Source organism: Sparus aurata, chromosome 1 (assembly GCF_900880675.1).
Source record: "Sparus aurata chromosome 1, fSpaAur1.1, whole genome shotgun sequence".
Taxonomy (NCBI): domain Eukaryota; kingdom Metazoa; phylum Chordata; class Actinopteri; order Spariformes; family Sparidae; genus Sparus; species Sparus aurata.
The window spans coordinates 19,898,239-19,910,497 of NC_044187.1; the positions used below are offsets into that span (position 1 = coordinate 19,898,239).

The window sequence follows — 12,259 nt, forward strand, 5'->3', positions numbered from 1 at the left end:
GGAAGTGTGACTGGTCAACCACAAGGGTGTCCAATGATCTGACATCACTCAATTAAGCCTAAGGACCCACTTCATAGCACAAAGACAAGTGAGGCAGAGATGATAAACCCATTCAAATGTGATAACAGGGACACAATGTAGAGGCTTGTTGTCTATGTGCTGTGCTGAGTCAGAATGAACTCTTGGCTGAGGGTAAAGTAGGCCAGAGAGGTTCACAGATAACCCCAATGTTGTCACCTCAGATTGAAGGAGTGTGGGGGTTGAGTGTTTGGTGTAGCTCTACGACTGACAGGATGACTGATGAAGCAATTGAATGAACAAGGTGAAAGACAGCCTGCTAGACAAATAGAAAAAAGCACAGGGTCGATTATATAGAGACAGGAAGGTGCCTCAAGTTTACAGGCTTGTTTTTACTACAGAGCGTGTCACATGAAGAGGGAGGGGAAAGCATGTGAGACTGGCAAGAAGAGGGTATGGCTGGAAAGGAAAAATTCAGATTCCAAGCACTAGTCTCGCTTGAGCAATGTGGGTGATTATTAAACCCAATGATTTTTAAGAATATGTTTTTATCCAAATCCAAATGCTGCCTACAAAGCTATTTTCTAAGTTAAGACAGTTGGCAGCTGTTTCATCTAAGTAAGTCTTATGTCAACTCTGTAAACAAGTAAATCTGGAGATGGTGGAAAATTTCTGTCAAGCAACATCTTTTATTCAAAAAAGCAATTATCAGTCTTTGCCACATGTGACTTGAGTCATTAGGTTTAAGTCTCAAGGAAGTCACCAGTCATTTTTTCTTGGGGAAGTCCAGACAAGTCACAAGTTGTGTTAAGTCAGGTCGAGTTGAGTCCTTACGCCTTGATTCCACCACGCACGTCTCTGTGACCGCTTGTGTGCAACGTTGTTTTGTCCCGTCCTCCAAGTTTTTTCAAATCTCACTGGGACCAATCGTGGCTGGTGAAACCACGAGCATTGCCTAGCCAGGATCAACTCCTGCAGCCATGTCGTGGCTGGAACGCAGTGCAGGATTGCCCTGTGGAATCAGTGGGTTAATTACAAGTCATCCTCCAAGGTACTACAGTATCAGGTCTTTCTGAAGAGAAAAGACAAGTTATTAATACCTGTCATTAATTATATAGATGGCCAATTTATCTAACCTGCAAGTCATTAATTTACTTTGTATCATTATATTATTTTTATTGATATTGGGTAAAATGAATCTTATTGACAAGTCTCAGACAAGTCATCAAGTCATCATGCGTCATGTTAGGTCAAGCCATGAGTCTTTAACTTTTGAGTCCAAGTAGGATGTCACACTCAAGTCATTTTTTTTCAAGTCAAGTTGCAAATTACAAAAAGACTGACTCAAGACAACATGAGTTCAAGTCACAATGACTCAAGTCCACAGCTCTGCTGAAAAGCTATGAACACTGGGCACAAGCTATATCATAATCATTTAATCAGAGAACCAAAAAGAAACCAAAAAAAAGCTGGAACAAGTGTTTAACTATTGTGATGTGAGCTAAATAAACACATGAGACGCAAGTATTTTGTCCTCACTGACTTAGAAATTTGAAATGTGCTGCCCTGTCATATCATTTGGAATTTGCTCAATTTCAAAAACGTTCAAATAATCTGCATCTCAAATGATGATACTAAGTGCCACTTTAGGACATGGCTTAATGGTGACATGTGTGTGAAAACTAACGATAAGACAGAAACTGCTGAGGTGACAGCTCGAGACAGACTATGTGAGTAATACAGGCGTACAAAACGACTTGCCTCCTATTCCAAGTGTGAAATCCTGGCATAAACACAATGGCTCTGGAGGTGATATCGCCATGACTCACACGCACACTCGCTCACTCACTCACTCACATTAACCTACATTTGGCTTACAACAGCTAAGCAGACTGGATTTTCATGTACTCAGACTTATTAAAGTCTGACAGTCAGCAAGATACTGTTTAACAGAACTGGCAGTTTTAACACCATCCAGTCAAGGAAATCAAACATATCAAATGACAGGAATGATTAGGTGCTGTATCAGAAACCAAGCTGAGCAACACTGTGAGGTAGGAGGATGTGTAGGGTTCTGTGATACAGTTGAGACTGTGCTAAATGTTTTTCATTCTCAATTATAGCGCTACAACAATTAAAAGATGAATTGACAAGTGGATTAGTGGGTGGAAAGAAAATAAATCACCAACAATCAGTTGAATCTTTCAGTCAGCATTAAGTACAAATGTCAAACATTTGCTGGTTCGAGAATCTTAAATGTAAGAATTTGTGTTTTTTTCTTTGTCACTTCAGAAAGTCAATGAAGAGTCTTTGGTTTTAAAGTGAAGCAATTTTAGGGTCACTTTGGGCTCTCGGAAATTGTGATGAGAATTTTTTATTCTAAATGATTAACTGTGAAAACAATGTACAGATTAATCAATAATGAAAATAATCGCTAGTTGCAGCCCTAACAGATCATAAAGCAGAATTTTTTTCTCTCTTCATTTTGAATATTTTGGTCAGAAATGTTACAAAAATTGTGAAAAATACCCATCGTATGTCCAGTAAGGTGATGTATTTGCCAAACTGACAGTGTAAAAAACCATCCAAAGGAGGAAGGTCAATTTATTGATTAAACAGACAAAAACAAAATATCTATATTATGGAAAGTGTGACCAGTGATTTATTTGCCAAATTAAAAATCAATGACTGATTTCCCGTTGATAAACTAATCGATTACTCAGAAAATTACTTTATCTCTAATACACTTTACTCCTTTGAAGAAAACCACATACCAACAAGGCCCAACAGCTCTTCCCCTTAATTCAATCAAGTCTAATCCAATATCAAACTTGATAGCCAAACTCTCAGCACCTATAGCTGCTTTACCGTATTCTAAGCTCACCAGATCCACCTAAAAACATCTGATATCGTTCACCAAGATCCATGCATCTTTCCCTGAGAAATCAATGAAAATGTAAAAAAAATCCTAGGCTTGTAAAAATCTGTTAGGTATTTATTGTGTAAACCTGCTGACGATCCAACCAACCATAGAAACAAACGCACAAAGGTGACAACACAACCTTCTTGGCAGTATTAATAACAGTGAAGATTAGGGATAAATTGATCAGGACAAATACTGATTTTTTTTTTTAAATCGAGGAGATCTTGGACCAATATTAATTTACAGCAAAAATGAAACTCTTTGATCCAAAATTTCAAACAACCAGTGATGGATGAAACCTAAGTACAATTTACTGAAGTACAGTTCTTAAGTTCAAACTTCTGCTACTTTATACTTCCTCTCCACAAGATTTATGTGCTAAATTTAGTTACTAGTTACTTTGCAGATTCCGATTATGTAGTATTTTGAGGCTACCAATTGTGATGTGTTATCGATTGCTGTGGGTAGGACATCATGTGAGACGAAGCTTCATCAAAGCCAAAGTAGCACATTTTTCGATATGCTTATTTTATCAGCAATCTGACATAAGAATCACCAATACCCTAGTGAAGATGTGACAATAATTGCTCCAACCTCCACCAAAACACACAAATATACACACACGTACACACAAAATATATTTTGCAGTAGATAAACAAGCAGATAATCAATAATAAAACTTATTTACAGTAAAATAGTGCCTGCATCCAATTATCTGTCAAATTAAACCCTTACATTTCAATAAGTTTTAAGCATTAAAGCAAACTTTTATCATTATCTGATATAAATACACTTTGTCTAGCTCCCTACACTACAGGATGGCTTCAAATCATATTCCTGTCAACTGTAGCAACCTCAGACAGCCTCAGTATTTACAACCAGCAGCCATTCAGTGATGACATTTTCCACCCATGCTGTCTTGACCAGTTATGGTCACGTTATGGTACTTGACCAAACTACTGCAGTAGCCAGGCACGACATCCATCTCATAGGAGGAAGAAGGGCAGCAGTCTGTGTTAAAGTTCACTTGATATTTAACCTTAGGCTGACAAACAAACAAGCACATTTGACATAAGGTGCGCCAGGTAGCTAGTTAAAGAATTGGGTGGTGTCATCATTCATAATGAAAACACAATTCTGCGTCAATAAAGAGTGAACGACACGTTATTATACATGTAACGACAATCCTGCTGGAGCCATGTAGCTACCGTTACGACTAACGACAGCTAACTTGTTGAACTTGGCTAACAACAGGTTGCGCTAATTTGGCTAACATTAACGCTCGCTAACCACATCGGTTGACGTTAGCTTGGTGTCCACTTAGCATGGCACGCAAACTACACAAAACCCCGCCGACACAGCTTTTAAACTCCACTTACATCTTTCTGTTCTTGTTTGATGTTGAACAGGTTGAGTCGCTGGAGTCGCGCTTTCATCCCATCCGCCATAAACTTTCCAAAAACAAGACCTGAGCGGCTGCTTGTCCGATACTCGTTTCTTCTGACAGTGTGGGGCACTTCAATATCATTTCATTGGAAAGTTCATTTGGCTCCCTGAAGCCGAGGATCCTGCGGTTAAGCGTCAAGATGGCCACCACAAAACAACATACAACAATTTCAAAGTAAGATGATTCCAATGTTTTCTTATGGATATCCTTCACACACTTAAATGTTATGCTTTTGTTTTGAAGGCTAATGGATCAACTTCCGACTTTATTCCAGCTAACTGTGGCTAGCTTGACGCAGCTAAATCCGTCAATGTGAGTGGAGAATGGGGGAAACACAGTTCCTGTCCCGGGTCAGTCAAACTTTAGGCGGTAGACCTTTGGGTGGTAACATGATTCAGATTGTGTCTATCTCAGTAGAGAGAATCTGAACATAAACAGTACTTCCTGTTGCAGAATGAGTAGGCTCAATCAAGTAGGAATGAATGCCTCTGGGATGCAATGGGAAGGAATAGTTAATGGACCAGGAGCTTCTGACTGTGATTCGTCTTAAACTCCAAAACCAGAGTGCATGAATGGTGGGAGTTTCTACTATATTATATTATATTATATTATATCATTCCATGTCTTCAAATGAAATAATAGGAAAACTGGAACTAGGTCAAGCGTTATAAAAGTACCCAGAAGTACCAAAAAGTTAAGAGAAAGTAAAGATATTGTGTTAAAGTATTACTTAGGTGAAGATAAACTGAAAGTGAAGTATCAGTTATCTTCTGGCAATAAAAAAAAAAAAGCAAAAGTAATATATACATATATTTACATTTTAGTACTGGAAGATATGACACTTTGACCAATTATCGGATCAATAGATCAGATTTTTCTGATTATTCAAATCAGTGTTTGTTTTTGAATCTGAAAACTATTAAAATGGCTTTAATGCAGCAGACAATCTGCAAAGTAACAAGCAAGAAGTTATCAAACAAATGTGGTGAAGTATAAAGTACAATATGTGCCTCCAAACTGTGGTGGAGTGGAAGTATGAAGTAGCAGGAAAACAGAAATACTCAAGTTAAGTACAAGTACCTCAATATTACATTGTGGATTTAATGTATTTAGTTACATTTCGTCTTTAACCAGGCCAGACACCTGTCATTTTATTTTATTTTTACCATATTTTAATAGGCACCACCAGCATCTATTTAAGAGTGATTCAGGTTATTTACCTCTATTTCTTTAAGAACGGGACTACTGAATGAATAGTCAGTCCCACATGCTGATAAAACAGTTGTAGGACAAGCCATAATTAAAAATGTATAGTATTTCAGAGCAAGTAAAAATTGTGATATCTAACAGTCAGTAGCGAAGAATGGAGTATCACAGTCTTTATATTCACATACTTAATGAGGATGGAGCGGTGGCCCGTTGAAAGATTAGTTTACGTTAAATTACACTTAATTGTCAAATTACTCAGAACTTACATTGTGGTAATTAGTGTGTAATTAAAAGTTTGCTTGTTATTCAAAATATTAGTTTTGCAAATATTTTGTGAGATATCCAAATAAGGATAATTATGATATGAGTCATTTACTCACCACAAACAGTCAAATAAAACTTGATTCAAACTAGCAATTAATCTGACGTCAATTTGTAAACACTTGATTGCCTTTTGATTGCCAGATTAATGTTAGGCTCAGTATTTTACTGTGAGTGCAACTGAATGAGCAAGATACTTTTAAATGTCTGAATAACAACAAAATAGGTAAAAGTAAGTACACTAAAATATCTCATCTTTAGTTACCGACTGTTTGCTCACAGAATAGTGATAAATAAGTTGTAATAAAACTGCATAGTTAATCAAATTATTAAAAAAGGAATAATTACACAGTTAAGTATTAGCTGGCTCGTAAAACACATACTGGCAGGAACCGAAAACAACTGCAACAAACACAAATTAATGTACAGTGAGTTCACAGTGCACTTCTGTGGTGACACCCAGTGGTTACTTATGTGTTACTCCAGAAGCAGCAAGGAAACCACAGACTCTGTGACAGTTTCTGTCCCCTGACGCAGAAGAGGAAGTTTCTCCCTTGGCAGGGCTTAAATTACTCACTAATGATACATTTTCCCGTAATGATTTAAATTTTTTAAACTTTTTTTAACCACAAACAGTTTTTTTTTTCAATTTTTTTTTTTTTTTTTAGCAGACTTCCCAAATCTGAGTAACATTTCATTTTTCTGCCACTGTCTTGGCCAGGACTCCCTTGTTCAAGAGATTACAAATCTCAATGGGAATATTCCTGGTAAAATAAAGGTTTACTAAAAATAAATAGTATTACTTAACTTACTAACTTACTAACTTTCACCCCCACTTGTAAACAGAGGGTTTGTAACACACTAAAATGCAGTTATAAGCAAAGACATTTTTATGTTTTTATTAGTCTACAGTATTTGTTGACAGTTATAACTTCTGCAAATTTATTACAGCTGTATTTGTCCTTCATTATCTGTTTAAACACCAGCCACCTCTTCAAAATAAGACACAGCCCAAAGAATCATCATAGTCTCTGTAGCGCAAATGCAAAAGATCAAGGTGCACTGGCACAAATTTGGATAACTACTTTTAACTTCATGGATGAGAAAACATATACATTTAATATCATATTGGCTCTTAATGTGCCTGTTACGATGCAGTACAGACAAATGTAATTTTAAGAATGAAGATTTACTCCTGCATTTCCCTCTGCCCCATTTTTGATGAAATTGTGATCTAAGTGAAGCTGCTGCTAACCGTCCTATCACCTCCCCGCTTGAAAGTGACAGTGATCACATTTTGCAGAGTGATTGTGTGTGTGTGGTTCAGTGTTTCCTGTGTAAAATGTTAACAGATTTGGCGGTCTGTGTGTGTGTGAGTGTTTTTAGTTCTGAAGCGCCAGTTCTGTATTCTAACCACATTCTAGTTTATGCGTCTTTATTATATTAAATAAGAACTCACAACGTTGAATAAGTACATAACAAGCGTTGCCAAAAGCTTGCGCACGTAATTATTGAAAATGTAAGTGTGTGTGTGTGTGTCAATGGCCAGTGTGACAGAGCGAGAGCGACAGGTGGTCAGGCCTCACATCATCGTCACATTCTTAAAAGGGCTGAACAGACAGAGAGAAAGAGCGCGCGTGCACACACACACACACATTTGCCACCTTCACAACAAGCACATCACAACAGGCGCTGGGCCACAGGAAGTGGTTGCCATAGTAACATGGCTCTACATCCTGCTTGGTTAATGTAAAGCAAGCTCACGCAGAACAAATACCTTCACAGTTCTCACAACAAATAAACAGCCTTGTGTGTACATTCGCAAGTTCAAGCTTAGATGCATGTGTGCATTTACACCCCATGCAGTAGATGCAGTGATATGTACTGTATGTACACACACTATATTTACAGTACATGATGGCCAATGCAGGTGTTTATTATGTGAGCCCATATGTGAAGAGCAAGAAAAACAGCCCTCGATCAGGTTCAAGCTGACATTTTGTCTTTTGACTTGGTTTCATTCAGTTTCCCGTTTGGTGTCCTGCTTTGTCTCCATTTAATCTAACCGTTTGAAGTCTCTGGTACGTTGGGCATGGCGTGCAATGAAGATGATATCAAATGTCTCTGGCCTGGCTCGGACACCAGCTGCAGCTTGTGTGCACGGAGGCTGCTGGCAGAGCACGCCATGTGGAGGAGAGTTGAAAGGTTTGGAGGTCAGGAGCGTGTTGGTCAGCAGAGTAAGTGGAGTTTTATGTGTGTTAGCGGTCATGTTTTTAATGGGAGTACAGTGTACAAGGACGTCCATAACACCAATCTCTAGGTGGGATGTCATAACAAATACTGATGAGGAGATTGCTGCCGTGCTGATCTCTGTTTCTTGTGTTTAACCCCTGCTCGAGAGGAGCCACTTTTAAAAAAACATCCTCTTACATATCCTGCAGGATCATCACTTACGTCAAGTCTTGACTTTGCTTCGGGATAAGAGCATTTCCACGTCAAAGTTAAGTTTTATAAATAACTACTTAAAGGCGGTTTTCTGGTGACTGTTTGGAGCTCTTTAGGTTGTCTTGAAGTGTCCTGGTGCCTCATTTATAAAACGGACTTATCATCAGTTTTGATCTTAAGTATGACTTCAGTAGAGGACCATGTACTGTGTATATGGTAATTTATGAAACCTTAGTCTGACATAGAAATGATCTCATCTCTAAGTAAAGACAAGACTTGACGTAAGTGATATTCCTGCTGGTTACGCATGGGTATTGCAGTTTGGGATGCATTATGTGGCCAAGCCTGCGGTGAACTTTGCATGAGCGCTATGAACAATTTTCTGTGGCGACATGCTTTGCATGTTAACCCACAATTTAATATACAATCTATAATACATGTCTCCTGGCTTTAATCTCCTCTGTCATTGCTGTGATTGCATCCTCCAAAAAGTTGGATTTTCTCTTTTGCTTCATCTCTATTTCTGACTAAACCCTTGTTTGTGCTGCATTATATAAGAGGAAATCACAAGGCAGGTCTCGTCACTTTAAGTTGACTTTAAATTTATAGATCACAGGTGTGCAAGTTACAAATGGGATTATTAGAGCCTTCTTAAGCAAGGGGTTTCTTGTTTTATGAATCAAATGTAACCTGTCTGAAATGATCTTGAGACAAAGTTCAGGTATACATCTGTCTTGACTTTGCTTGGAGATACAATGATTCCCGCATCAAAGTTAGGTTTCATAAATAACTACTTATACTTGGTTTTCACCACAAGTCTGTTTTTATAAATGAGGCCCCTGATGGACCACTCCCCTTAATTTATGAATTCATTTGGCATCACTGGAACAGTTCATCTGCCATTGGAGAAAGAGGATTAGTCTTCATGGAGCTCTTTTGGTTGTCCCCTATCTTGTGGTGATCACTTCTTCTTCTTTTTGCTTCATAATTCTTCTGATTCATATTCAATATTATCTCATTTATATTTTGGACTGATGAGGGCTGGAGCACAGAGATTTTTCATAATGTGCACTTTATTTAAAAGACCTTATCTCTACAGCTCCTGTCTGTTGAGCTCCAATTTAGCTGACTCATTTAATCTCTGTAGCCGTGTTATTAATTGTTTTGTATATCTTCCCCATTGCTGTTTGTGCCTTTACACCTGTATATTAGGGCTCCAACTATTAATTATTTTCAGTTGATAACTCTCGACATTATTTTCTTGATTAATGGATCTGTTGTTCGGTCTTTGAAATGTCAAAAAATGGGGGAAAATGACAATCAGTGTTTCCCAAAGCTCAATGTGAAGTCCATTGTCTTGTTTTCTGTCATAGAGGAGTGAGAAACCAGACAATATTCAAATTTAAGAAGCATAGAAACTCACTCAAATCCCTGAATTGATTATCAAATTAGCAGGAAAATAATTCAATAGTTGACAACTAATTGATACATCAACTAGCTACACACACATACCTTGGTGCTGTCCTGGCATTGGAAGACATAGCAGGCGCAGTTTGGTGCGTCCCTGACCAGGCAGCCGAAGCTGCTGGGTTCCTGGCTGTTGTGAATCAGCTTAGTCACCTGGTGAGGACGACATTCAAACAGCAGTGTGTGTGTCAGAGGGTCCCAGACAACTCCTTCTCCCAGAACCGACACACATCGTACCCATGACGCTGACGCACACAGAAAAACAGTCTGATTACGGGTAGAAGGGTCCAACTGTCCACCTCCACGACCTCCAGAACGCAACCCAGCACCCAGCTTCTCCTCTGTAGGCTGAGCCCTGCTGATCTCAGCCACCACCCAGGGCAGCATGGCCATGGTGGTGAGGTGGTGGACCGGCAGGGAACCTATCAGTGTCAGTTTGTATCGCACCTCCTCCTCCTTCTCATCCTCTCCTTCTTCCTCAACCTTTTCCCCCCATGCTGCTATCCTCTTTCTAGCAGAAGGGAGTTTCTTAGGGGAGGTGAGATGTGAAAGTGAGGGGCATGAGCGGTGGTTCGAGGTTAAATTGGGACAGGGTTTGTCAGAGCGTCCTGGCCTGGGGGGTTCATCTCTTCTGGGCTTCACTTCAAAGTAGAGTCCCTCCATAGCTGGTGTGGCCGGAGGCAGCTGTGTGCCTCTGTTTTTACCTGCAAAACATCAGTTACAGGATATTTTTGATTTCTCATCCAAAGAGGGCCACAGGAATGTTCGAGCCGCATTTATCTTATGAAGATATCAGTAAAACAGGAATATGAAAACATTTATCTAAAGGATTCATTGTTCGTCCTGGATGTGTGCGTCACTTTGTCATCTGTACAGACAGGGTCATTTGGAGGATACTACAGAATGACCACCTGGTGTTGTTTACCCAGCCAGAAGCACATGGCTTGACCACTGACCTAGACTTTTACAGCCTCAAGGACACACAAACACATGACATTTAAAGTATGGAGATCATATTTAGTCCAGCTAGCCTCACCTCGCCTCCATGCTGTAATCACCGGACCTTAACACATTATAATCACAATGATGACTAATACTGAGGTGTGGCGTTACAGTTTGTGTATGAAATCAGCGGGGACAGAGTACGACACAGTCCAATCGTTAAAGCGAGACATGTTTACAGTATGACGATAAACAGATCACACCAGCTATGGATCCAAAATACATCGACAAGCGGCTGCTGACGTACCTCAGTTTTTGACCTTGCTGTATAAATAAATCCACAACTTAAACCGGCCGGTACAGTGCAGCGTACAATGTAGGTCGGTCCACTGCACCAGAGCAGCAGCGGAAGTCAGATTGAGATTTTTATTTTCTGAGAAACACACAGCCTCACATGTCACGTTTTTACAGGTTATTGCAATTTTACGCACGGATCTAGTTATTTTTACGCACGAGATTGCGCAGACACCAAAGTGCACCAGGTATTTCAATCAACTCAAAATGATCCCTCTGCTCCTCATCCAGCCAGAGTCTCCTTACCTGCTCACTGTGGTCCTGTCCGATGTGTGCAGCGCTGAAGTGTAATCGAGGGAGGTTGTAGTGTTTATCAGAGCAAAGGCACACGTACACACAGACATGGAGAGAGAGGGAGCTTCACACTGCCTGGGCTGTCTTTAGTTAGAGTTAAATATAGAAGACAGGGCAGACCCTACCTCCCTCCTCTCTAGACCCACATGCGGCATGACAAGTGCATGCTGCATGCATGCGCTGCCGGAAGATGCATGGGTGTGTGTGGGTGTGGGTGTTGTTGTTTTCAACCTATTGGGGATTTAATAAACACCGACCTTGTCAGGACCCGTAGTCCTCATGGGGACCAATGAGTTGAGGATCCCAATGAGGCAAAATATCATGTCAGAGGTCCTGGTTAGGTTTTAAGGGGGCCGATGTGAATTGAGGTTTGGTTATAGGAATAGTTTACCCCCAAATGAAAATTCAGTCATTATCTATTCAGCCTCATGATGATGGAAAGTCGGGTGAAGTTTCGTGGTCCACAAAACATTTCTGGATCTTCACAGCAAAACTGTGCTGCAGCTCCTAAACAACTTAAGTAGATGGGGACTTATTTTAAAACCTAAAAAGACCACTAAATACCTTACAATTGCTCCATACAGCTTGTCCGACTGATTTTAAGCGTTGACAGGATTTCTGTAGCTGCTAAGCTAAAACTGTAGGCGCACACCACACCTGAAGTGGATGCAAATTTTTCTTTTGAAATCATTTTTTAAATTTACCGTTTTAAAATAAGTCCCCATCTACTTCAGTTGTCTAGTAGAATACTGCAACGCCATCTGCTGTGAAGCTCCAGAAATGTTTGTGGACTACGAGGCTTCACTTAACCTCCCATCAACAGGGTGAGTAGATGGATG

The 12,259-nt window shown here is 39.7% G+C and overlaps 1 protein-coding gene across 4 annotated transcripts in view; it reads right to left on the minus strand.

Moving 5' to 3' along the window:
* Window positions 1-11,554, minus strand: part of tbc1d1 (TBC1 (tre-2/USP6, BUB2, cdc16) domain family, member 1) — a 52,363-nt gene extending 40,809 nt beyond the window's left edge. The window contains exons 1-2 of one of the 4 annotated variants that reach the window (XM_030422140.1): window positions 11,373-11,554; window positions 9,876-10,534 (exon numbers count right to left, since the gene is read on the minus strand). In XM_030422140.1, coding sequence (XP_030278000.1) covers window positions 9,876-10,493 — 618 coding nt within the window. In that variant the 5' untranslated portion in view covers window positions 10,494-10,534; window positions 11,373-11,554. Of the gene's footprint in view, window positions 1-4,320; window positions 4,532-9,875; window positions 10,535-11,079; window positions 11,166-11,372 lie in introns of those variants that run through there. The other 3 variants (XM_030422156.1, XM_030422147.1, XM_030422164.1) reach the window with 3 other exon arrangements.
* Window positions 11,555-12,259: the final 705 nt, after the last annotated feature.